General features: G+C 48.5%; 1 protein-coding gene across 3 annotated transcripts in view; it reads left to right on the top strand.

Annotated features, from left to right (window-relative positions):
• Nucleotides 1-25,707, top strand: part of LOC148014880 (uncharacterized) — a 284,657-nt gene that overhangs the window by 240,733 nt on the left and 18,217 nt on the right. For all 3 annotated transcript variants that reach the window (XR_015688327.1, XM_087665264.1, XM_087665263.1), the window contains one exon: nt 9,531-9,592. Coding sequence is in view for 2 of the 3 variants with exons in the window: in XM_087665264.1 (XP_087521390.1) it covers nt 9,531-9,592 (62 nt within the window). In the remaining variant the exon portion in view is untranslated. The remainder of the gene's footprint in view (nt 1-9,530; nt 9,593-25,707) is intronic.

Here is a 25,707-nt window from a genome sequence, read left to right as displayed (position 1 = left end):
TGAAGGGGCCTAGAAGGGAGCGTCCCATCTCCTCTGTGACAAGGTACAGAATGTGGTCCCACACCTATTGTCTACAGCGCTGTCCTCTAGATGAGACTGCCTCCTACTAGAAAAGTTGTGTAGTAGACAATGGCAATCTCCATTACCTCATGTGGGCTAGAGCGAATCCTCCCATATTGATCCCGGAGGTTGCGAATCTGCTCTCCTGAGGTGGGGGACTGATGCACCTAGAAAAACTCCCTACAAATCGTGTCCCTCTTTTGTGCCCAAAAGGCTGTTGAGGTGCGGAAGCAAAACTCCAAGCGCCTATCCTCGAGGCTGGCAAGAGCTGCCCATGCGCCCACCTCTTGTGCGGCACGGAGAGTGGGATCCCCTGGTGCCTCCTCAAGTAGTCTCTGCATGGCTGCTAGGTCTGGCCAGAGTGCTCTCTCCTCCTCCCAACTCTGCTGTGTGGCCTGTAGGGATACCTCTTGGCAGATCCTGCTCGACTCGGCTAGGACCTCTGTAGCCTCCTTTGCAATCCGGTCCCTCCTGTCCCACTCCCTAGTCCAGATATGCTCAATCTTCCTCCTCATCTTCTCCCTATTGTAGACCAAGTCAGGGATCCAACAGGATCGTGTGTCCAGGGCTGAAGCTGGGGCATCAAGTTTCTGGAGAACCGGGCAGTGATCAGACAAAGTGGTACCGATCAACTGCCCTATCTGGCCTCCGCGAGAGCATCCCCACTCTCTCACATAGAATCTGTCCAACCGCTCTAGCAAAACTCCACCCACCCGCGTGTATCCCCAGGAGAAGTCCAACGACCTCTCCCTATTGTGGAAAGCTGGGTCTCTCCAAGCATCACGCACTCCTACTGCAAGGAGGAAGACCTCCCATTCCTCCTACTCCTCCCCTTCCATACCCTGGTAGTTTTTGCCTCTAGGTGGTACCACCAGAGCATCAATCAGCTAGGCTGAGAGGTATGACTCTGTACATTGGTAGAAACAGGCCACTGATGCCAAGGGCCACTCGATCACATCCATCATTCATCTCCACTGTGGAGGGGCTTGAAAGATAATGCTCAGATGTGGGACCTTGGCACCAACCCACGAGCTAATGTCCATCATGCAACCAGGCCACTGCTGGGAAAAAAATACTAGTCCTCCTTCTCCCATATGCAATGGGAGATGTGGTCTTCCGCCTGACTCTTCACCTCCTCCTTTATCTATGTCATCGTCCAGTCTCTTGAGTGAGAGGTCTAAAGGAAGAAAGCATAGTTTTGTCCATCCAGTGGTGCTAGTGAATGGACCTTGCCGCTCCTTGACTTGCGTAACACGAAGATCCCCACCTCCAGAGGTAGTGGAAACTCTCCGCACTCCGCAACTCTCAGGTAGGACCACGGACTACTGCAAAAGAACTCCTGTGGTAGCAGCTATGCTTGTCTCGAGAAAGTGCGGGCGGTAGGGACAGATGAGCTGGTGGTTGGGGGGGGGGGGGCGCTAGGCTACTAGTGAGTGGAGGATGTAGGCGTATGGGGCTCATCACCTCCTGTGGGAAGGGGGGGGATGGGTGGGGGGGCAGGGATTACTTGTACTGGGTGAGGATCAGGGGGATTGATCGACGGGGGAAATGGTTGGGAGGAGGAAGATTGAGGGATGGTGGGGTGGTCGGAGGTACAAGGCGGGTGTTTTGGGGGGGGGGGGGGGAGCAGTGGCCTTGGAAGGGGGGGGGAAACTGCGGGATCTCAGGTGAGGTAGCCTGTGATGCCTCCATGAGTGGTGGATGTAGAGACCTATGGCCCTACTGGGTGGGACGAGCAGGGGGGGACTGCGGGGTGCTCTGCCAGAGGGCCGACGCTCGCCCTCCTGGTCCCTACTGCCATGGCTATGTTTGAGGGCCTAACTGCGGCCCCCCCACCGTCTCCCTCTCTGTCGTTTCTCAACCCATATAAAACCGTCAGCGTGCAATTTGCTGCCTAATTCCCAAAGTCATGGCAATGCAGGCATTGCCTTGGTTGCCCATGTTGGGTATCTCACACGCCTTACTTACGCCTACGCTCATATGGGAGTGTGCGGGTGATCACTAGGACACTGGGGCACTTTTTACTCTCGGTAGGAGAGGTTTTTTCCCCCAGATTATGTGTACTATTTTGTATGTGCTTGTGGTGCACACTTACGGGCACTTACTGTGTTCGGGTGTGAACAGCCCCTTATAACCCTAAGGTATAAGGGTTATCATTTGTACTTTCAGCACACACTCTATTCAGTACTATTGCATTGGGTGTCGTGCTCAACTCTGTCTCTCACTCTCACACTGTCTACTGCACTTCAGCTGCACCTCGATCCTCTCCCATCTGACATTTGGTATCAGAGCTCAGCTCTGAGCTCAGCTTCTGCTTGCAACGTGCAGTCCTGACCGCACTCGAGCCACCTCTGTTCTGCATCTGCCCTGCGCGCAGCTCCAACAGTCGGCGCGCAACACTGCCCTGCCCAGACGCCACCTGTACCTGCACTCGCCCTGCCCAGGCCCTGTTCCTCTGTGCATAGCCTTTACTCGAGTGTCCGCCTGCAGTTCGCCCGTCACACGATTCGACTGTCCTGAGTCGTTTGTAGTCCACGTCAGCAGCACTAAGTCAAACGACGCCCGCCAGACGACGCAGCCCGTCAGCCCGCCGTTTTGAAAAGTCCACGTCAGCAGCTCGCGATTGTCAAACAGTCCGCTCGTCAACGGACCCGTCACACGCGACTGTCCTGCGCTGCCAAACTGCCCGTTGATCTGCGCCGCCAAACTGCCCGCCGACCAGCACACGCCAGTCTGCTCCACGTCAGGTAAAATTTTCAACAAATTTTTTTAATTTCAGCCCAGAACACAGTTCTGGAAGCGGAGGTTCACACGCGGCAAGCACAGAACAAGTGGGGGGATAAATTTCATGCAAATTTCTGGACTGGATCGTTAGAAATTTTGGGGCTTTTGTGTATTTGGAGGACAGATGCATTTAAACTGCTGATACAGTCACAGACCGACTGTTTTTGACAGAGATTTTGGCAAAATTTTGGGGATTTATTCATAACAGTGTTGCACTGCACTGTTTGCACATTGGGAAACGTGCTGTGTCTGTCTGTGACACATTGAATGCACATTTTGGGGCTTTTGTAACAGACATTTGTGACAGAAATTTTGGGCAGAACATTTTGGGGCTTTTGATGTTTTAGTGCTGCTGAGCACTAATTGCACCTTGGGAAGCGTGCATCAGTGACAGTTTTTTTTTTGACAGAGTACCCTTTGCACATTAATTGCAGACTTGTGTTTGCTGCAATTTCTGGAAATTTGCAGATTTCCAGCCCGGACTGCATTGACATTGCTCTATTGCCTTTTGGGAAATAATGGCAAATCAGGGAGGAGATGTATTCACCTATGTGTCCAAGGAAGACCGATTGGATGGGAACAATTATTCCCTTTGGTCTTTCATGATGAAGAATGTATTAGTGGCCAAAAATTTGTGGGATTATGTCAGTGGAGAGGAAGCACGACCGGGAGTTGTGGCTCCCGCTACTCCTCCTCCAGGAGGACGTGCAAGAGGGCAACCTCAGCCCCCTCCACCTCAGCCCGCTCAGCCACTTCCCCCAAGAACTGCAGCTCAGAAAGCTTGGGATACACGGGATGCACAGGCTATGTCGCTGATTGCATTGGCAGTTCAGCGTTCTATCATTCCTCATATTCGTTCAGCAGCTTCTTCACAAGAAGCTTGGTTGACATTGGAGCAGATGTTTGCAGGAAAGAATGAGACTCGCATCTCTTTCTTGAAGAAAGAGCTAGAGACTCTAAAGATGAATGAGGGTGATTCTATGCAGGATCATCTCAACAAAATTCAGGACTTGCGGGAGCAACTCATGAATGTGGATGAGTACTACTCAGATGCGCAGCTGATTTCTACGACATTGAATTCACTGCCTCCCTCTTACTTGGCTTTTCATACTGCCTTGAACCTCACTATGAGGATTTCGAAAGAGCCCATCACTTTCATTCAGCTTGTCAGTTTGCTTCTAGAGGAGGAGCAAACTAGACGGAACAGTGGTGTGGATGGTATAGCCTCTGAGCAGGCTTTTATGTCAAGGCAGAAGGGTAAAAACAGCCAAGGGAAAAATGCTTCGCAGAGTTCTGGTAGTAGTAACACTTCATAGGCAAGTCAGAAACAGGGGGGCACGCAAGCCAAGAAAGGAAAATGCCATTACTGCAAGAAGCCTGGCCACTACATCACTGAGTGCAGGAAGCGCATCGCCAAAGAGAAGAAGGAGTCAGGGATGTCTGTTTCTGCAGCTCCTTCCACTGCTAGTGAGTCCGCGTCCTTTGTTGCAGACAGGGACTATTGTTTTTACACTTGCAGTTATGATGTCTCTTGGGCTGATAGAGCATTTAGCTCTACAGAGGATGCTGACACTTGGTTCTTTGACAGTGGTGCTTCACGGCATATCACATCTCGTAGAGATTTGTTTGCTTCTCTTGGTGCACCTCCCGTTGGGAAGTCTGTTCAGTGTGCTAATAATGCATCATACCCTGTTCGTGGTATTGGGGAGATTCAGCTTACAGCCATTGATGGCTCTATTCTCCGCCTACAGGATGCTTTGTATGTGCCTGGCATTAAGAAGAATCTGCTTTCCATTTCTTCTATGGCACGTTGTGGTTTGCAGGTCACCTTTGATGATGACCGTTGCATGGTCCGTGACAAGGAACACATGACATTGGTCTTGACAGGTTCTCTGTGTCATGGGTTATATGAGTTGGATGCTCTTTCGGTAGATCAGTCTGCATATTTGACATCCACTCTTACTCCTGCTATGTTAGAGGCAGAGTTATGGCATGCTCGTTTGGGGCATGTAAACTATGGCAGCTTGATGCTATTACAGCGTACTCAGCTGTTGGATGGATTACCTCTCTTGGAGAGACCTCCTGAGCATTTATGCGAAGGTTGCATTTTGGGGAAAATGCATCGTTTCTCTTTTCCCCGTGATGTTGCTTTTAGAGCAACAGCCAGATTGCAGCTTGTGCATTCGGATGTTTGTGGGCCCATGCAGACACAGTCATTGGGTGGTTGTTACTATTTTGTAACATTTATTGATGACTTTACACGTTTGTGCTGGGTCTACTGCTTGAAAAAGAAGTCAGAAGTGTATGATGCATTTTTGGCTTTCAGTGCACTTGTGGAAACTCAGTCTGGTTGCAAGATTAAGACTCTCCGTTCGGACCGAGGGGAGGAATACATGTCCTCTATGCTGAATTCTTATTTGCAGCAGAAGGGCATTATCCATCAGTACACTACTGCATATACTCCACAGCAGAATGGGGTAGCAGAGAGGAAAAATCGGTCACTCATGGAGATGGCCAGATGTATGCTGAAGGCAAAGAGTTTGCCTCATAGTTTTTGGATGGAAGCCGTCATGTGCGCTTGCCACATTTTGAACAGATGCCCTACCAAGGCCTTGAAAACCGTCACACCTTTTGAGGCTTGGCACAGCCGCAAACCTTCTGTTGGCCACTTCCGTACTTTTGGGTGTCTTGCATATGCCCATATTCCACAGGTACTTCGAAAGAAGTTGGACAACAAGGCTGTAAAATGCATCTTTATGGGATATAGCAGCGAAAGCAAAGGCTACAGACCCTATGATCCCGTGACCAAGAAGGTTTTTGTCAGCAGGGATGTTGTATTTGATGAAAAATCAGAATTATCCTTGGCTGGTTTTGATACATATCAGGCTGCCCGTGATGTCTTTGAAGGGCTGCTGCCCATCACATTTGGTGATTCAGCTGGTACTTCAGCAAATGAACCTAATGTTCAGCCAGCTGCTCCTATGGAACATGCAGTAAATCAGCACATTGCTGAAACTGAAATTCAGTAGGAACTTGTACACAGTCAGGAAGCAAGACAGGTGCCTAGATGGTACACGCAGACTATGAGAGATAGTCATTTGGATACACCCTTGGCTGGCCGTACTCGAAGGCAAACTCGACTGCATGATTCAGCACATTCCATGGAGTTTGTTATGGCAGCATGTACTCATGATAATGAGGAGCCTGGATGTTTTGAGGATGCACGACATAGTGTGCATTGGATGGCAGCCATGCAAGCTGAATTGGATTCTATTCATAAGAATCATACTTGGGATTTGGTGTCTTTGCCAGTTGGCAAGCGTGCCATTGGTACGAAATGGGTCTACAAATTGAAAAGGAATGCAGATGGATCCATAGATAAGTACAAGGCACGGCTGGTAGCTAAAGGCTACGCACAGAAAAAGGGCATTGACTATGAGGAGACCTTTGCTCCTACCTCCCGTATGACGACCATTCGGTCTATGATTGCCTTGGCTGCACATTTTGGTTGGAAAGTGCATCAGCTGGATATAAAGACTGCATTCTTACATGGGGAACTTCAGGAAGAAGTGTATGTACAGCAGCCCATTGGTTTTGCAGTTGAAGGCTCAGAAAATTTAGTATGCAAGCTGAAAAAAGCTCTATATGGTTTGAAACAAGCTCCACGAGCTTGGTACGCAAAGATAGATGCTTTCTTGCTTAGTCAGGGGTTTGTAAACAGCCCATCTGAGTCTACCCTTTATGTACATAAAGAGGGGGGATCCATGCTGATTTTGTGTCTATATGTAGACGACCTTTTGCTCACTGGAACACGTGCTGATCAGATTTCAGCATTCAAAAATAATTTACAGCAAACTTTTGACATGTCTGACTTGGGTATTTTGCACTATTACTTGGGCATCCAGTTTGTACATGATGCTAGAGGCATTGGATTATGTCAGTCAAGGTACATTGGGCAACTTCTTGAGAAGTTTGGCTTACAGGATTGCAAGCCAGTTTGTACACCCATGGAACCTGGGCTCAAACTGTCATTACATGATGACAGTGATTTGTTTGATATCCATACTTATGCTCTAGCAGTGGGATGTCTCATCTATCTATGCCACACTCGGCCAGACATACAGTTTGCCGTTTCAGTTTTGAGCAGGTACATGCATCAGCCTCGTATGTCGCATTGGCAAGCTGTGAAGCGTGTGTTTCGTTACTTGCAGGGTACTAGAGCTCTTGGATTGCTTTATGCCAAGGGGGGACCACTGCAGTTACATGCTTACAGTGACTCTGATTGGGCTGGTGATTTTGATACTCGTCACTCCACTAGTGGCAATTGTTTCTTTCTTGGCTCGTCATGCATTTCTTGGCTTAGCAAGAAACAATCCACTGTTGCCACGTCGTCATGTGAAGCTGAGTACAAGGCAGCCTTCACTACTGCAGTTGAGTGCGTATGGCTTAGACGCTTACTTGCTGATTTGGATGTATCTGTTACGGAGCCTACTCCTTTATATACTGACAGTCAGAGTGCCATTGCAGTGGCACGGAACCCTGTGTTTCATGCTCGCACGAAACACATAGAGATTCACTACCACTTTGTCAGAGAGAGGCTACATGCAGGTGATATCAGCCTTGTCTACTGTCCTACCACCAGCAATGTGGCAGACATCTTCACCAAAGCTCTTCCACGAGACAAATTTGAAGCATTTCGCGATGCTTTGAATTTGACGCCCTTTGGTGGCGGATGATCCTTGTACACTTGATCACTCTTCACTCCAGGGGGGTTTGTTGGGTATCTCACACGCCTTACTTACGCCTACGCTCATATGGGAGTGTGCGGGTGATCACTAGGACACTGGGGCACTTTTTACTCTCGGTAGGAGAGGTTTTTTCCCCCAGATTATGTGTACTATTTTGTATGTGCTTGTGGTGCACACTTACGGGCACTTACTGTGTTCGGGTGTGAACAGCCCCTTATAACCCTAAGGTATAAGGGTTATCATTTGTACTTTCAGCACACACTCTATTCAGTACTATTGCATTGGGTGTCGTGCTCAACTCTGTCTCTCACTCTCACACTGTCTACTGCACTTCAGCTGCACCTCGATCCTCTCCCATCTGACAGCCCAGTCATAATAACCTGTTGCCTGAAAGAGTGTACGCCTGCCTCAATCTCCAAAAACTTTGGTACATTCTTTGTATCTTTCACTACCACCCATACCTTTGGGATGCCTGCAACTATCACTGCATCCGTGAAGGAGATAGGAAAAACTGTGTGGAAGAGCCGTCCAAAGTCCTCCACTAACTGGCGATACTCTACCGCCAGTCCGGGGAAAAATCAGGTGACTGGATGTCAAAGAAACCTATTAAGAAGCGTGAATACCTCCACTGTGAAGCCTCTGTACCAGGGAACCATGTAAATGACCCCCTTCATGGAGGCATAGGGTAAGCTATCCACTAGCTCACGAGCTGCATCATCTGCAGAGGTGAGTCGAACCATGAAGATCTCTTGACCCATGAGAACTGTTTCCACGATTTGTACTGTGCCAATGCATAGCGTGGAGTAAAGCCACTCCCGAAGCTAGGCCCTAGATGGGGAGTGTCCTACGACCTAACCAAAGATCACTGTTTCTTTAAGCTCCAGCTCTGTGGCACGGATGGCAAAGAGTTGTTCCTCAGAGAGGACGATGCGCAAGGTGTTTGAGTGGGGGGGACTTGGAGAATGCACCGGCGTCTAACCAGAGGTTTCCATTTCGCTTCCCTGCTGAGAACCTACCAATCACGCTGCTGTGCTATCAGAGGGGGGGGAGTTGCTGCAGAGGGGGGGAACCATTGGGGGGGGGGGGGGGGGGGGGGAGCGCCGATGGGTGAGGAGGGGAAAATGCTGTTCTCTGACAGTGGGAGAGGTGCTGGACACTCACGGATGGCCGGCTCACAATGGGCACAGCACGGGTGGTGGATTTTAGGGCAGAGGAGGCAGGAGCAGCATGGGGGGAATCAGGGCGGGGGAGAGCTGGCATGGGGGGGGGGCAGCAGGCGGGGGTAGATAAGGTGGGGCAGCGTTGGGGGGGGTGGGTGGGGGGATGTCATGCATAATATACAGGGGGATGTCATGCAGACCTTGTCTCAAGGTAGCTTGCGAGCATGATTGCTATGCCAGATTTTTCAGAGACTGTGTGGTCTCAGGGAAATTGTCATAGATGAGAATTCATAGCTAGCATCATTGCTTGGTATATATGGACCGGCAGATGCAGCCATGCTATGATCTATTGGATATATCCACTCTAGAGGTTCTCAAGGATCTAGACAGAGATTGTCCATGCTATGGTGCCGGCAAGAGATGGGAGCAGATACATGGCAGCTTGGAGACTATTGAGCAACAAGAGAGATGCTTTCCTCAAGACCTACGATTCCAGCACATTCTTGCACTATCAACCACATTTGGTCTGGCACTCTAGACCACTTGATTGGTTATTTATTCAGGCCTTGTAATAGACTCCCATTTGTTTTTGTGGTGGTGATTGTTTTCTTTTTTGGGATGTCCCTTATGTGGCTATTTTTGCATCAAAACTTGCCTTGGATATTTTTGTTCCAGAAAATCTGTTAATAGATTTTTTTTTCTCAGAAAAAAAAACATAAAAATGCAGTAATATTTACAGTGTACTGCTAATAGTTTTCTAATCTTGCACATTTTTCAGGTTTCTATGATCTATGTTGATGAGAAGGAACTTCTGATAACAGCATCCATATTCTCTACGTGGTAAATGTAACAGACCTTTTTATCATATTTTCTACATGGCAAATGTAACAGACCTTTTTATTTTCTGGTGACGTTGAACATTCTCCTGATTACTGCTTAATATCATCATAGATCAGGTCGGTGTTTAAAGCATTTCATCATTGAGATGTCCTGAGATTTGAGAGTATAAATGCACAATGGAAGCTTGTATGCATGAAATGGCTAGGTTCATTTAACTAAGTCTCGGTTGATCTTCTTTTGTCCCAGAAGTCGCTGATCAGAGCATACAGTCATCTGCATGTACAATAAATTGCAGCCTTCTGTAGTCAAAAATCATGATGTATCTCTGCTATAATTTCATATGTGCTAGTCAACATCTACAGAAGTCAAGTCACAGTCAGCTTTTTTCTTAGAAAGAGTTTTCTCAAAGGTTTTGAGCATTTGTAGGTCTTTGCGAGACTCTCATGTCTGCAGAATATATACAGGAGCTATATTTGAAACGATGATGAAGGATTGAGATTGGCATGTGATACACAACTTGTCTACACTGTCTATCATTTGTACTTACAGAATTTTCTATGGAAAGTGCTTTTGATGCTTGTGTTTGTGAGAGTGCACGAGTGAATAAGAGTTCAAAAGTGAAGTGGAAGCAATAAACACGAGGTACAGAATATGATACAATGAACAGTGAACTAGAAAGAACAATGAACTCAGAGTGGGCAATGGAATCCATAAAGAAAGTATGAGAATGAAGTACAATACAACCAAAGGTAACCGACACTTGGTGACCAGCCACAATGCTTCCAATCTCTCTCCAAGGATGCAAGGAATGTCAAGATGATAGATAGGAGTAGGAGTGCCTATATATATAGCCAACAGTGGAGCCATGCACAGCTCAGGTCGGCCAGCATACAGGCACCCAACATCAGCAGATCAGCCACTGTACATGTGCCACCTAGCTGCCTAGCCAAATGCACATAAATAAAATTCCCAAACCCATGATATGCACAAATATAACAAGTTCTATCAGATCATGGGTGTTCTCAGTAATAAACTATGAAACAATGATGGAATACTAGTCCATAGGAACCACTACCATGTCCCAAACCACAACAGGAAGTTTAACAAAAGACCTAGAACATCATGACATCAAACAATGACAACAGATCAGACTATGGATACCCAAGCCTTGGGTGATCAAGACAATGCTAGGGTGCCTCAAAAAGGATACTGATGTTGATGTTGATTGAAGCTAGATCACAGAGAGTAGAAATAGCCTATTCTCTTTGCCTATCACAAACAGCCCTACAAAAGCACATCATGACCATGCATTCCTCGCCTTCAGCCATCATGATAAAGGGGTCCCCTATGTGAGAACCAACTAGGAACAATGAACTCCCATCATGATCCTGAACGCACACCAGCTTCAAGGTTTCAAAACTGCCAGATAACTAGATGCATGTAGAAACCCATGATGACAGAAACACAAAAATGTTAGACAAATCAGCGAGACATCAAGGTTGGTAGCCAAAACACAGAAGAGGCTGGTTTGACAAAACTGCCAGATAACTAGATGCATGTAGAAACCCATATTGACAGAAACACAAAAATGTTAGACAAATCAGCAAGACATCAAGGTTGGTAACCAAAACACAGAAATTGGCTGGTTTGAGAGCAGGAAATTGTGTAGATCCTATTGCCACTTCTGAAACAGTTTTCTCAGCAAGAGATAATACTTGGAAAATGAAACACAATGATCACCATCTTCAGATCATTCAAAGGCAAGCACGACAGGTCCAGCCAATCTAAATGCAGCAGTTCAGCATCTGCAATCAGCCAAATGCAAATAGTAGAAGCACTAGGATCTAGGAATCTAGACGTTTGACACCATGTGACAGTGCACAATGTAAGCGTAAGCAAAAAATGCAAGGCACAAAAGACAACTTAATGAGCAGTAAACAAGAATGAACAATGACCTCAGAGAGACTCATGAACGGACAATGGGATCCATAAAGAAAGCATGGGAGCTTATAATACCACCAAGGTAAGCATGACCCAATGACCAGCTGCAATGCCTCCAGTCTCTCTTTCTAAGGATGCAAGCAAAGCCAATATCATAGATAGGAGTGGGACTGTTTTATATAAATATGGCAATAGTGCAGCCATGGAGAGATGAGGTCAGCCAAAATACACGTAGCCAACATCAGCAGGTCAGTGGCCAGCCAGTGTCAATATACAGCCCACAGCATAAAATATGCCACCAAATTGCCTACCCAAATGCCCACTCTCCCTTAGCAGAGGAAAAAGTTTTCTTCCACACCTCAACTGCCTCTTGGGTGGGAAAAGGTGACACTATGGACCAAGAGTTCTTCTAGGTGCATCAGCACAACACTTTGGTTCCACACCTCAACTGCCTCTTGGGTAGGAAAAGGCGACACTATGGACTGAAAGTTCTTCTAGGTCCATCAGCACAACACTTTGGGGGATCAAATCTACAACCTGCATGACCAATATGGGACAGTTCGTCGGTGTGTGAGTGACTTCTATGGAGAGCAAAGCTAGAGAAAGGTTGTGGTAAGACATGGGGAAATACTTTCGCTGGTTGGTATGTATGCTTCCAATGATGTCTCTAGCCATTACAAATTATGGTGGCACAGCTGCAATCATGCCTTCTCCTTGGAAGGCATAGTCTTATCATGGGAGACTTTCATATATGTGTAGAGATCCATCTCGCTCTACCTCCAAAACATGGATTGATGGATCAGCTTAAATATCAAGATTGCAATGCTTTTGCATTGGTGGTGTTGAAACAAGATCTATGGTCTTCATTATCTCCACTTAACCATGGTTATAGCTTTCTCCAACAGCCTAAGATTGTTGCATTATAAGAAGGCTTGCAAGATAATAATTGCCAATCCCATAAATTGTTTCATGGTCCACATGCATCTTTTTCCCGAGAAATATAGTCAAGCTCAGCAATTCTATGGGTGAAATGGTTCTAAAGGGTGATTGTACTAATGTTAATTGGGCAATGGCTACGTGGAATCTCTTTGCTTTAGCATCGGGACTTCGTATTAATACTCAAAAGTCTACAATGCTTTCTTGTACGGAGAGTGATTTGCAAATTTTGAGTTAGCAACGAGTGGTGATTTCTAAAGGAAATATTACCTGACACTTGGGTTATCCTATTGGTGTGGATGTATCCCCTCCTGCCTTGCTTGATTGTACATCATCCCGTATACATGATCGGTTCATGTACTAGAAATCTCAAGGTGGGCCTCTTCATGTGAGACTTAAAGTTACTCGATGCATCATGATTAGTATGGTCTCGTTTTTCCTGCCACTACCTCCTTGGACTAAGAAGTCTCTCTTGGAATTGGTTCAGCCTATTCGCTTTATGTTGTGGAAAAAAGAAAGGAAATCCTTTGGGCCAAGTGTGGATTTCATGGCACCATGTGACTACTTCTAAAAGGATGGGGAAAGTAGCTTTATTGAATGTTAATTTGCATATGGTAGCTTTGCGACTTGCACTTTTGCAAGCACTGCGTGTATAGGGTCATCCTTGGTCAGATATTGTAAAGTTTTTCATAGAAAGGCTAGCATCTCTCATGGTAGCACAATAATTCAAGTTTCTTGGTGGCATGTGCTTAATTCTACAAGGCCTATTAAGGTCTACCAATCTTTTCTCCTTTCTCATTTGATTGCATTCTGGCAGAAGATGTTACGTTTTGCAGTTTGGCGCCCTCCTGATCTTCGTAAGGAGGAGAATTCGCTGCAAGGAGATGTGTTGGCTACCTCCAAGTTGTTGGATTGGCCTGATAAAGATTTGCTACGAGGTAAGTTTAATCGCATGGCTCATTTGCGGTTGCAAATAGTCCGTGATGGTGTTATTCCTAGGCAGCCCCATCTTTATTCTTTCCGGGGTATTCATTAGCATTTTTGGGTACCTCATGGCGATCATGACATTTGGTCGTCCATACAAAACAAGCTTCAAAGGTTCTCTCCTTTGCCTACTATACATCCATTGTTTCCCTGGCGAGATTGGATGTTTGTACTTCCTGATGATTTTGAGAAATGGTCAGCTAATCAAATCTATCATCAGATGGTTGAGGTCAAGAGCTGGATCACTGGAAAGGCTAATAAATTATGGCATAGTCGGGACAATAAAAAGAAGTGGTAGGAAATATTCCTCCAACTTTGGAAGTCCAAGGTTCCTTATCAAGGTAAAGTACTCATGTGAAGGTTGCTTATTGGGAGCCTTCCAACTAGGGATGTGTTACATGCTCTCAAGATTTCCCGTGGTTGCTGTATATTTTGCACTACATGCGATGAGACATTGCGTCATCTCTTCGTCTCTTGCCTTGTTGCTGGACAGATTGGAGTTTTGTTTCTCGTGTGTCGTCTTCGGCGACTCAACAACGGATTTTAGCTTGTTTGTGGATTATGGGAAGGATGTCTTCTATGTCCGCCTTGCAATTAGATTATTCTTGCCTTTTCCATTTCCTTCGATGGACAACATTGTGGCATATTTGATGTACTCGGAATGCCTTTATTTTTTATTTGGCATCAGGCATCCATGGCCATGTGGCCTATGTTCATGGTTTAGTGTTATGGAAAATCTCCTCTATGGCTTCAGCTAGATCTAGTTCTTCCAGACATTACTACTCCTTGGTTGGATATTGTTCGCTCCACACTAACCGTCATTTCCGTGTAATATTTTGTGTTAAAGTCTTGGTGATTTGTGTCTACTCTTTTTTCTTAGCCGACTGGATGGTCCGATGTAAATATTTCTACTTGATTTAATTATCTTCATGAAAAAAAAAGAGAGGTTGGCAGTTGATACCTTTGCCCTACTACTGTGTGGGGTTCTTGCCCTGTGAAGTCTAATTGCCTCTCTCCCAATGCCTAATTGTCTGCCAGCCCTGTGGCACCCTGCTGTAGACGTGTGACACCAACTCTCCTATCCTATTGTATCGCCCTTTTGCAGGTCAAACAATGACCAGCAGGACTTGCCCTGGCAGCTCATTGTATCAGCCCTGCATTCGCCCAGTAGACAGAACCCTTGACCATCGTGTCTTTTTTTTTTGCAAATAAAGTGTGGCTAATTATATTACTTCAGAAAAAACCCTGAGTACAAAGAAGTGCTCATGCTCAATAGACTAGCTAGAGCTGATACAGAGTCACAGATATATCAAGTATACAAGCCTCTCATGGTGGTCTAGGGGGGATGGGGGAAAGAATCCATGGAGGGGGGGTGTATCGCCATCTAGAGCTGCCTGGCTGCATCACAAAAAATAGGTCATGGCCAGCCCAAGTGGGCATGAAATGAAAATGGAGCTCCTGATGAGCTCGAGACTTGCCCTACACCTGGCCCCATTGGCCGTAGAGGGACTAGATGATGGAGGTCCAGAGCTTTGCTAAAGTCGCTTGTACTAAAAGTCTCTCCCCGCCAGAAACCTCTTGACACCGTGCCTTCGAGATATGCCATCCAGTAAGACTCTGTACGATCTCCCATACCTCAGAGTGGTTTGTTGTGGGCTCCAGTACTTGGCAGATGGGTAGAGCCTCCAAACTAACCACTACGCATGACCTAGCCTCAATAATGAATATTGTGTCCTACATCCCAGCCTCATATAGAAGGTGACGGCCTTGGTTGACTGCCTGCCAGCAAAAAGCTCTCTATGAGATATATCCAAGGTTGGGTGCTATACGGCGGAGGATGCGGCATGCTCCTCTCCACACGAGTTGCACCGCCTCACACGACCAAAGACAATGCTTTGAAGTTTCCAGAAGCTACTGTGTGCAGCGTTTACAACTTTCATCCTTCTGCATCTGGGCTAACCAACTCCCCACCGCCAAGCCTCCATGTGCCACCAGCCATAAGAAATACGATACCCTCCTTGGCCTCCAGCTATCCCATAGGCAGCGCTAGAAGGTCCCCCGGAAACCATCCGTGATGCTGTGCTCCGCCCACTATCTGCTACGCGATGGGGCTCAGTCCATGTCCTTCTGCATCAATACGTGTCCGCCAATCCTGACTATGTACTCCAAGAACCTCAGTGGCTTCTTGGTGACCGCAATGGCCGGCCATAGCCACTCTCCCAGATCCCACTCCAACTCATCAAGTGGCCTACCCTCCCAAATCCAGAGGCACCACTCCCTGAGTGCCCCATACCTCCCCGGGCTCTACGGGCTCTCGTATCAAGGGGGCAAGCCACTCCTAAGCTATTGCTGTGTCAATCTCCCTTCTCCTCAACTCAACTTCTCTCTAGCAACCTGATGCCCACTGTAGCACCTCCTTGTCCACCATACTGTACACCTCCCGCCATGTCCTGATGGTACGAGCTGGGCCGGCCTACCAACTAGCCCACTAGATGTGGGGTCACTCACCAATCTGTAACCCATCCCGATCTCTGACCTGGGGGTTTGAGATCACCGGCTGACAATCTATCTCCTCTTGGCAGCCTAGGGGGCTTTGAATTAGGGCCTTATGGAGGCCCTGCCACACACAGAGTAGACTGCGTAGGAAGGGGGATTTGGGGGGTGTGATCTAGGCTGTCATGAAGATCCATCTCAAGGATGGCCTCCAATCACTACCAAGCCTCAATCTACACTCTTGGAGACCCTCCTGCAGTAGGACCTTCTAGGTCTGCCCTCTTGGTGTGAGGCTGCGGACTACTAGGTTGTCCAAGAGGGCCAGACTCTCTGGGTCTATGATCCCAAGCTCTCCCTCTGACGGATGTCGGATGATGGTCGCCCATGCCACCTTGGCCCAGGAGTCCCTGGAACCGTCTAACGTAGTCCACAAGAAGTTCCGCACTAGGCGGCCAAGCTAAACTGCATAGGATGAGGAGAAGCACCAACTCGAGGCAATGTACCAAGCCATTGCTAGGAGAACCTAGTTAACCACCAGGGCTCGGCTTGCTAGGGAAAGGTGAGCAGTACTTCAGTAGGTCAGCTTTCTCTGAATAGAGTCAAGGACGAGAAGAAACTGCTGAGTGGAAGTGACGTCGAGTCCCACCTAGAACCCTAGGTAACGGACGGTCTACCCTTTGTACACCCATCTAAATCCCAAGTGGACGCCCCACTCTGTGCTAGAGTCCGGGTCTATGAGGAAACCAACTGACTTTTGCCAGTTGATTTTCACTCCCGCTGCAGTACAGAACACCCCGAGGAGCTAGTCTCTCTCTCTCTAGCATCAACTCATCGTCCTCTATGTAAAGTGTTGTATCGTCTACATACTCTGAGTCTAACAGCTTCGTCTCCTCTCATTGGAAGTTAGAGGCCACATAACCCACTCACACGTGACCTGAGGAAGTGAGACATCACCTCTGCAAAGAGTAAGAACAAGTACGGGGCGAGTGGGCAGCCCTGCCAGACCGACCTCTCCAGCTGAAACTCCTCCCCTCGCCTGCCACCTATGAAAATCCTGCTGGTAGCCAATGTGTAAAGTGCAGAGACCCTGCGGATCCATGCCTAATGGAAGCCCAACCTCACCAAGGTGCCCTCTAAGAAGTCCCAATCCACCCTGGCATAGACTTTCTCAAAATTCAGGAGTAGTACATCCAATCCCTGACCACTGTGTTGGGCCCACTCTGTCGCCTCAAAGAAGGTGAAGACATTATCTAGGATGCTCCTATCTTGGACAAAGTCTGTTTGTGTGTCATGAATGATGTCTGGAAGCATGGGGCAAAGTCGCCTACCAATCATCTTTGCTAGTGCCTGATAGGCCACTGACAACAAGGTGATCGGTCTCCACTGGGATAGCTCCAACCAGTCTCCCCCTTAAGGGAGGAAACTGATAAGACCTATCGATAGACTCCTTGGCATCCGTCCTAAAGTGAAAATCCCCTAGAAGGCCAGCAGTAAGGGGTCCTTCACCACCTCCTAGTAGGTAGTGAAGAAGGCCTTAGAGAGGCCATCCTCTCCCGGGCATTTCTGCTTGTCCTATGTATGAAAATCCTCCTCTAGTTTCTTCTCTATGAAGGGGTCTAGGAGGGAGCGTCCCATCTCCTCTATGACGAGGGACAGGATGTGATCCCAAATCTGCTGTTTACATCGTTGTCCTCTAACTAAGGCTGTCTTCTGCTAGAAAAGGCATCTATAGAAGTCAGTGGCAATCTCCATCACCTCTTCGAATCCTCCCATACTGATCCCAAAGGCTTCGAATCTGCTTTCTTGAGGTGCGGGGCTAATGTACCTGGAAAAAATCCCTACAGAAATCATGTTCCCCTTCCACTCCCAGAAGGCTGTTGAGGTGCGGAATGAGAACTCCGAGTGCCTGTCCTCTACGTTGGTGATGGTTGCTCGTGCGCGCACCTCCTATGCGTGGAGGGTGGGATCCCCTAGTGCCTCTTGTAGTAATATTTGCATGGCTGCTAGGTCCCGCCGAAGTGCTCTCTCCTCCTCCCAGCTCTGTTGCCTGGCCTATAAGGCTGCCTCCTGGCGGATACTGCTCGACTCGGCTAGGATCTCTGCAACCTCCTCTGCGATCTGGTCCCTCGTGCCCCACTCCCTAGTCCAAATCTGCTCAATCTGTCTCTTCACCTCCTCCCTCCTGTAGATCGAATCAAGGATCCGATAGGATCGTGTGTCTAGGGCAAATGCTGGGGGATCAAGTGTCAGGAGAACCGAGCAGTGATCGGACACAGTGGTGCCAGCCAACTACCCTACCTGGCCTCCGCGAGAGCATCCCCACTCTCCCACATAGAACCTATCCAACTACTCTAGCAAGACTCCGCCTAGTCGCCTATATCCCCAAGAGAAGTCCAGCAACCTCTCCCTCCTGTGGATAGCTGGGTCTCTCAAGGCATCGCATGCTCCTACTGGCAGCTGTTGGCATTCCAAGATGCAAGATGTAAGCTCATAGGGAATTCTGTGACTGACCGAACAAGCATCTGTTCAGTGTGGAAGCTATTGACGAAGAGGAGCTATGAGGCATGCGGATACGCTTCACTGTTGGTCTTGACGGTGAACTCCATTTCCCCATGGTAGCCCTCGGGCGTGGACCATGGCGGTGATGGATGCGCTTGGTAGTACCACCAAGGCATCTATACGCCAAGCTGAGAGGCAAAACTTTGTTCATTGGTAGAAATGGACCGCTTGTGCTAGGGGCCACTCAATCACATCCATCGAAGCTCTCCATTGCGGGGGGGGGGGGGGGGGGGGGCGGGGGGGGGGACTCGAAAGATAATGCTCAAATGTGGGACCATGGCCCCAGCCCACCAGTTGATGTCCATCATGCAACCCGGCCACTGCTGGGAAAAAAGTGCCAATCCTCCTTCTCCCATCCATTGTGAGATGTGGTCTGCCACCTGGCTCTCCACCTTCTCCTCTATTTGAGTCATCGTCCAGTCTCCTATATGAGAGGTCTAAAGGAAGAACACGTAGTTTGGTCCATTCGGTGGTGCTCGTAGATGGACCTTGCCGCTCCTTGACTTGCGTACCACAAAGATTCCCACTTCCAAGGGTAGGGGGAACTCTCTATGCTCTGCAACTCTCAAGTAGGACCACTGCCCACTACGAAAAAACTCATGTGGAAGCAGCTACGCATGTCTTGGGAAGTTGTCACGGGCGGCATGGGCGGGTGTGTGTGTGTGTGGGGGGGGGCGGGGGGGGGCGGGGCTTCAGGTAAGGTGGCCAGTGACGTCTCCGTGGGGGTGGATGTATAGGTCTGCGGTCTTGTCGGGTGGGGCGAGGAGGGCGGGGTGCTACACACAAGCCCTGTCGAGTGGTGCAAGGAGGTCGGGGTGCTGCATGGTGCTCTGCTGAGGGGGCGACGCTCGCCCTCTTGTACCCTGCTGCCGTGGCTATCTAAGGGGCTGACTGCAGCCCCCCCTTGCGGTCTCCCTCTCTGTCCTCTCTGGACCTGTGTAAAGCCATCTGCATCCACTTGTGGGCCTGTCGGCAAGGCCGCCTTGGCTCTGAAGCGCGTGCACTACCCCAGCTGTCCAGTCACAATAACCTATTGCCTGAAAGAGTGTTCGCCTACCTCAATCTCTAGAAATTGTGATATATTCTTTGTCTCTTTCACTACCTCCCGTACCTTTGGGACTCTTGTGGCTGTCACTGCATCCGCGAAAGAGGCACGAAGGACAGTGCCGAAAAGCCATCCAAAGTCTTTCGCTAACTGGTGATACTCTATTTCCAATCTGGGTAAGAGTAGGGTGATCGGGTGTCTAAGGAACCTGTTGTGAAGTGTGAATGCCTCCACTGTGAAACCACTGTACTAGGGGACCATGTAGATGACCCCCTTCGTGGAAGCATAGGGTGAACTGGCCAGTAGCTCATGAGCTGCATTTGCTGAGGTGAGTCGTACCATGAAGATCCCTTGACCCATTAGAAACAACTCCACGATCTGTGTTGTGCCGATGCGCATCGTGGAGTAAAGCTAATCCCGAAGCTGGGCCCTAAATGAGGAGTGTCCTACTACTTGATCAAAGATCCTTGTTTCTTTTAGCTCCAACTCTGTGGCACGGATGGCTAAGAGTTGTTCCTCAGAGAGGATGATGCGCAAGGTGTTTGACTGGGGGGCACTCGCAGAATGCACCGTCGTCTGACCAGAGATTTCCATTGCGTGTCCCTGCTATGAGAACCTACCAATCACGCTACTGTGCTACCAGAGGGGGGGAGTGTTGCTGCAAATGGAGGGAGCAACGAGGGGCTGTGGGGGAGGGGCTGGTCTCCACGGATAGCCGGGTCCTTACCAAACATGCGGGTGGGGAACCTACCGGACGGGGCTGTAGGGCTAGGGAGGCAGGGGCACCGCACAGGAGGAGAGGGGGCCACATTACAGGCATGGGGCAGCACAGGAATTTCTAGTGGCCAGCAGGGCGGGGGGTGATTAGGCAGGGGGCCTGTGTGGGGGGGTCGGGAGAGTGAGGAGGAGCTGACGGGGGAGGGGAGTGCAGTGCGCCACGATGGAAGGGAAGTGCAGTACAACACGGGGAAGGGGGAAGCGTAAGGAGGATGAGCTGACGGGAGAGGGGGACGCAGCCCATCAAGATGGAGGGGGAGCACAGCGTGATAGGAAGTAGGGGGGGAAGGCTGGGCAGCGGGAGGAGGCGTAATGCTGTGGGAGGGGGGGGAGAGCTGGGCACAATGGCGGTAGTAGCATGACGGGCTAGAGCATTGTCATTGACCATCGTGTCAGAATTGCACAAAGAGAGAGAGAGAGAGAGAGAGACCCAGGATGGCCCGTTCCTGCTCAAGCCCTGCCCCAGCACGCCTGCCAACAGTCGACTTGCAGTGCGAACAGTCTTGCTCTGCGGCCTGACGTTCCTGTGGCACCCTACTCTATGCCTAAGTGAGAGGTTGAACAGAGATCAGCTGCATCTGCCAAGAACCATACCCTGAGGCCCTGTGCCCTTTCGACTGCCCACCCTGTGCCTAAGCCCTGTCGCCAAACTGTCTTGCGCCTGGTGTTGGGTATCTGTGTCTTCTGTACAGGGAGTTGGCTTGTGACCCTGCCGTGGTTAGCAGACTTGAAGGCCATTTGATCTGCGGTTCGTGGCTCCCCATTTGACCTGCCCAAGGTCTATTTGCGGCGTCCTGTTCTGCGTGTGGGTGAGACAGAGAGTGAGAGAGAGTGTGTGAGAAGGCCTGTACAGAAAGTACAGCAGATTCTCGATCTGCGCAGAGAGCCGGAAGCACATTGGCCTGAAGAAGGTGACAGATTCAGTTCAGATTTGTGACAGCCAGTCGAGGTTGAGAACAGAGCTTGTAATAAGCATAAAGTTTGGTTATGGAGAATTTGCAGGTGTCTAATGGTATTGATATGGCCTTTCTTGACCAGCATATAGGCAATGGGGATGATAAAGATTTGGCAGAATCCGATGGTGACTCGTCAACTGAAGATTCTGGGAAGTTGATGGATGGGGGTGAGATGGGTAAACGTTGTAAGATGTTGGTTGATGAACCAGTTTTGTGTGCCCCAAATTTACCTCAGACAAATGTTCATACTTCATGCTCATAGACTGATTGGTCTCTTCAGTTTATGCTGGCCACTGCCAACAACAATCTTATGCCAGATTATGCTCATGCCAATGAAGATAAAGCATGTTCTTTACCGGAAGGGGAACATGTGGTTGCTGTTATGGGAACTGATCCGGTCCTACAACAGATTGCTGCTTTCCATGAGAGGGCAGCTATCTTTTACTTTACGGGAAGGACTCCTTTGATCACTAGAATTCGTGCTTGGTTGCAATCTATGCTTGTCAGTGTTGAGATGTGTCAGGATGATGCTTCAGGGCAAGTGCAGACCCCTCTCGTTGAAGAGATTTATGATGGACCGAGGGGGTTTTTTGAGTTCCTTTTTCATTCCCCAGAAGTGCGTGCTCACATTATGCAACGTCTTCCTTTGTTCATGGATGGTTAGCTAGTACATTGGTCCCGTGGAGGCCTATAGCTGAGTTTCAGGAGGTACTTAGGTAGGCATGCCCGATTTGGGTGGAGGTGGTTGATTTTCTTGCATATCTTTGGCGACTTCTTCCTTTGGTTTTGAGAACCCTTGGTGAGGAGTTGGTGGAGCCTCGGTTGTGGTCTCTTGCACTAGGAACTGAGCTTGTATGCTTTGGGATACAAGAAAACCTCACCCAACCAATATTCATTTGGAGGTTCCTGGGTTGCAAATGTTGGTTTATGAGCTTAAATGGGGCACATTTTCTGGACACTATTTCAGATGTGGCCAATTGGGCCATTTCATTTCAGAATGTGATAGAAGCCCTGAGGTATTGCAGCATTGTCTGGATCCTGGCATGGATATGCAAGACCATCATCCCCAACAGTTGGTTCAACAGCCAGAAGCTGATCCTGAGCCGCTTGTCCAGCATGGACAAGATGATGGAAAGAAGGATTCTTCCCAAGCTGGTATTGAGCATCCATTGCTTTCGATGGGTTGGAATTTGCCTCCTCAGGATGATTCTTGGGTCACTGTGGTTAGACGTAATGCTAGACAGGAGTCTCGATCGACTCTTGCCCTTCGACTCCTGCCCACCCACCTTCTCAGCCTATCACTCAAGCTTTTCAACGTAGAGGTAGGGGGCTCTATATGAAACCTCAATCTTCACGTGTTCCTATAGTTGGTGCGGATGATAAAGGGGCTTCTGATTTTACTTTGCACTTTGACGTGCGTGGGAGGCTTGTGCCTTCTCGGGATGTTTTCCATTCTCAACACAGCAGTTTCCTTCTCGTGCTTCGATTGCTAGTTTGCAAAGGCCAGATCGTGGACGAGAAGATGTTGCAGCGGACATCAGTTTGCCAGAGAGAACTTGAGTTGAGGAGAAGGGAGATTGACGTAGCAATACCTCAGGAGTGGCTTGGTCCCCCCGGTACGAGAGCGGACATCAGGTTGCCAAAGAGGAGTTGAGTTGAGGAGAAGGGATATTGACGCAGCGATACCTCAGGAGTGGCTTGGCCCCCCGGTATGAGAGCGAGTAGAGCTCGGGGAGGTATGGGCCGCTAAGTTTTCACTGACAGGTATCCCCCTATGGGTGGTAGGTAGAGTGGGCGGCGCCCCGCATGGGACTTTCTTCACCGTACACGAGGGGGGGCGTTTAGCTCTTGATAGAGGGCAACAGGATAAGGAGATAGCTTTGCTTTCGTGGAGGAGAATTCAAGTGGTTGGCCTTCAGGGGAAGACATGGTGTCTAGACCCCCATGTTTTCTGGAAGGAGCTTCGAGAGTGGCGCCTCTGGATCTGGGAGGGCAGGCCACTTGATGAGCTGGAGTGGGATCCAGGAGAGTAGCTATGGCCGGCCACTGCGGTCGCCAAGAAGCCACCGAGGTTCCTGGAGTACATAGCGAGGATTGGCAGACATGTGCTGATGCAGGAGGACATGGACTAGGCGCTGTCGCATAGTAGGTATACTGGGCAGAACACAGCATCACGAATGCTTTCCGACAGACTTTCTGGCGCCGTCTATAGGACAATTGCAGACCGAGGAGGGTATCGTAATTCGTATGGGTGGTGGCACTAGCCCAGATATAGAAGGATGGAGGATGTAAACGCTGCATACAACAATTTTTGGAAACTCCAAAGCACTGCCTTTGGTCGTGTGAGGCGGCGCAGCTAGTGTGGAGAGGAGCTCCCTTCGCGACCGATGGAACCAAGTGCAGGGTGAGTCTTGAGCTCGTCACGAGCTCCGTTTTCACTTCATGCACACTTGGGGCTGCGAGGACTTGTTTTTCATGATGCAAGCAGGCAGCCCCAAATGGCAATATGCCTCTCCATGGCTTCTTGCCCCCATCCCCCCTAGACTGCCCTAAGAGGCTTGTATATTTGATATATCTGTGACTCTGCATCAACTCCAGCTAGTCTGTTGAGCATGAGCACTTCTTTGTATTCAAGGTTTTCTCTAAAGTAATATAATTAGCCACACTTTATTAGCAAACCTATGTATCCAAGGAGGATAGGTTGGATGGTAACAACTATTCACTCTGGTCCTTCATGATGAAGAATGTGGAATCTTTGGGACTACATAAGCGAAGAAGAAGTTAGGCCTGCAGTTGTGGCTCTTGCTACTCCTCCAACAGGACGTGAACAATGGACAACTCAGCTTATTCAGCCTGCCCCACTTCAGCCACTTCCCCAAAGATCAACAGCTCAAAAGGCATGGGATACACGGGATGCACATGCTTTGTCGCTCAGCGGTCTATTATCTCTCACATTCGGTCTGCAGCTTCTTTACAAGAAGCTTGGCTGACTTTGGAGCAAATGTTTGCAGGTAAGAATCAGACCCGCATCTCTTTCTTAAAGAAAGAGCTTGAGACACTGAAGATGGATGAGGATGATTCTATGCAGGATCACCTAAACAAAATTCAGGACTTGCGTAAGTAGCTTATGAATGTTGATGAGTATTACTCAGATGCACAACTGATATCTACTACATTAAATTCATTGCCGCCCTCGTACTTGGCCTTTCATATGGCCTTGAACCTCACCATGAGGATTGCCCCACAACCAATTATTTTTCTTCAATTGGTCAGTTTGCTCTTAGAGGAGGAGCAGATAAGAAGAAACAATGGTGTGGATATTATAGCCTCTGAGAGCAGGCTTTTATGGCACGATAGAAGGGCAAGGGCAGCCAAGCAAAGGATGCTCCGCAGAGCTCTAGGACTTCAGGCACCTCGCAGGATAATAAGAAACAAGGAGGCATGCAAACCAAGAAGGGCAAATGCCATTATTGCAAGAAGCCAGGCCACTACATCACTGAGTGTAGAAAGTGCATAGCCAAGGAGAAGGAGTTAGGGATGTCTATTTCTGATGCTCCTTCCACTGCTACTAAGTCAATGTCCTTTGTTGCAGACACGGACTATTGTTTTTATACATGCAATTGTGACTCTTCTTGAGCTGATGGAGCATTTAGCTTTATTAAGGATGCTAGCACATGGTTTTTTGACAGTGGTGCTTCTAGGCACATCACATCTCGCAGAGATTTGTTTGCTTCTATTGGTGCAGCCGCACTTGGCAAGTCTGTACAATGTGCCAACAATGTATCATACCCTGTCAGAGGTATTGGGGAGATTGTGCTCATAGCCATTGATGGCTCTATTCTCTGCCTATAGAATGCTTTGTTTGTGCCAGGTATAAAGAAGAATTTATTATCTATTTCTTCTTTGGCACGGTGTGGTTTGCAGGTCACCTTTGATGATGAAAAATGCATGGTGCGAGATAAGGAACACATGACTTTGTTCTTGATTGGCACTCTATGTTATGGGTTATATGAGTTGGATGATCTTTCAGTTGATCAATCAGTATATTTAGCGTCCACTCTTACTCCTGCTATGTTGCAGACGGAGTTATGGCATGCTCACATGGGGCATGTAAACTATGGTAGCTTGCTGCTATTACACCATACCCAGATGCTAGATGGATTATCTCTCTTGGAGAGACCTCCTGAGTACTTATGCGAGGGATGTATTTTGGGGAAAGTGCATTGGTTTTTGTTTCCCCATGATGGTGCTTTTAGAGCCATAGCGAGGTTACAATTAGTGCACTCAGATGTATGTGGCCCTATGTAGACAAAGTCATTGGGTGGATGTTACTATTTTGTGACTTTTATTTATGACTTTACTCGCTTCTGCTGGGTCCATTCTTTAGTGAAAAATTCAGAAGTGTATGATGCATTTTTGGCTTT

Source organism: Lygodium microphyllum, chromosome 24, assembly GCF_053477565.2.
Source record: "Lygodium microphyllum isolate KBCC chromosome 24, Lygodium_microphyllum_v1.1.10, whole genome shotgun sequence".
NCBI classification, from domain to species: domain Eukaryota; kingdom Viridiplantae; phylum Streptophyta; class Polypodiopsida; order Schizaeales; family Lygodiaceae; genus Lygodium; species Lygodium microphyllum.
This window is presented reverse-complemented; position numbering and strand designations above follow the sequence as displayed.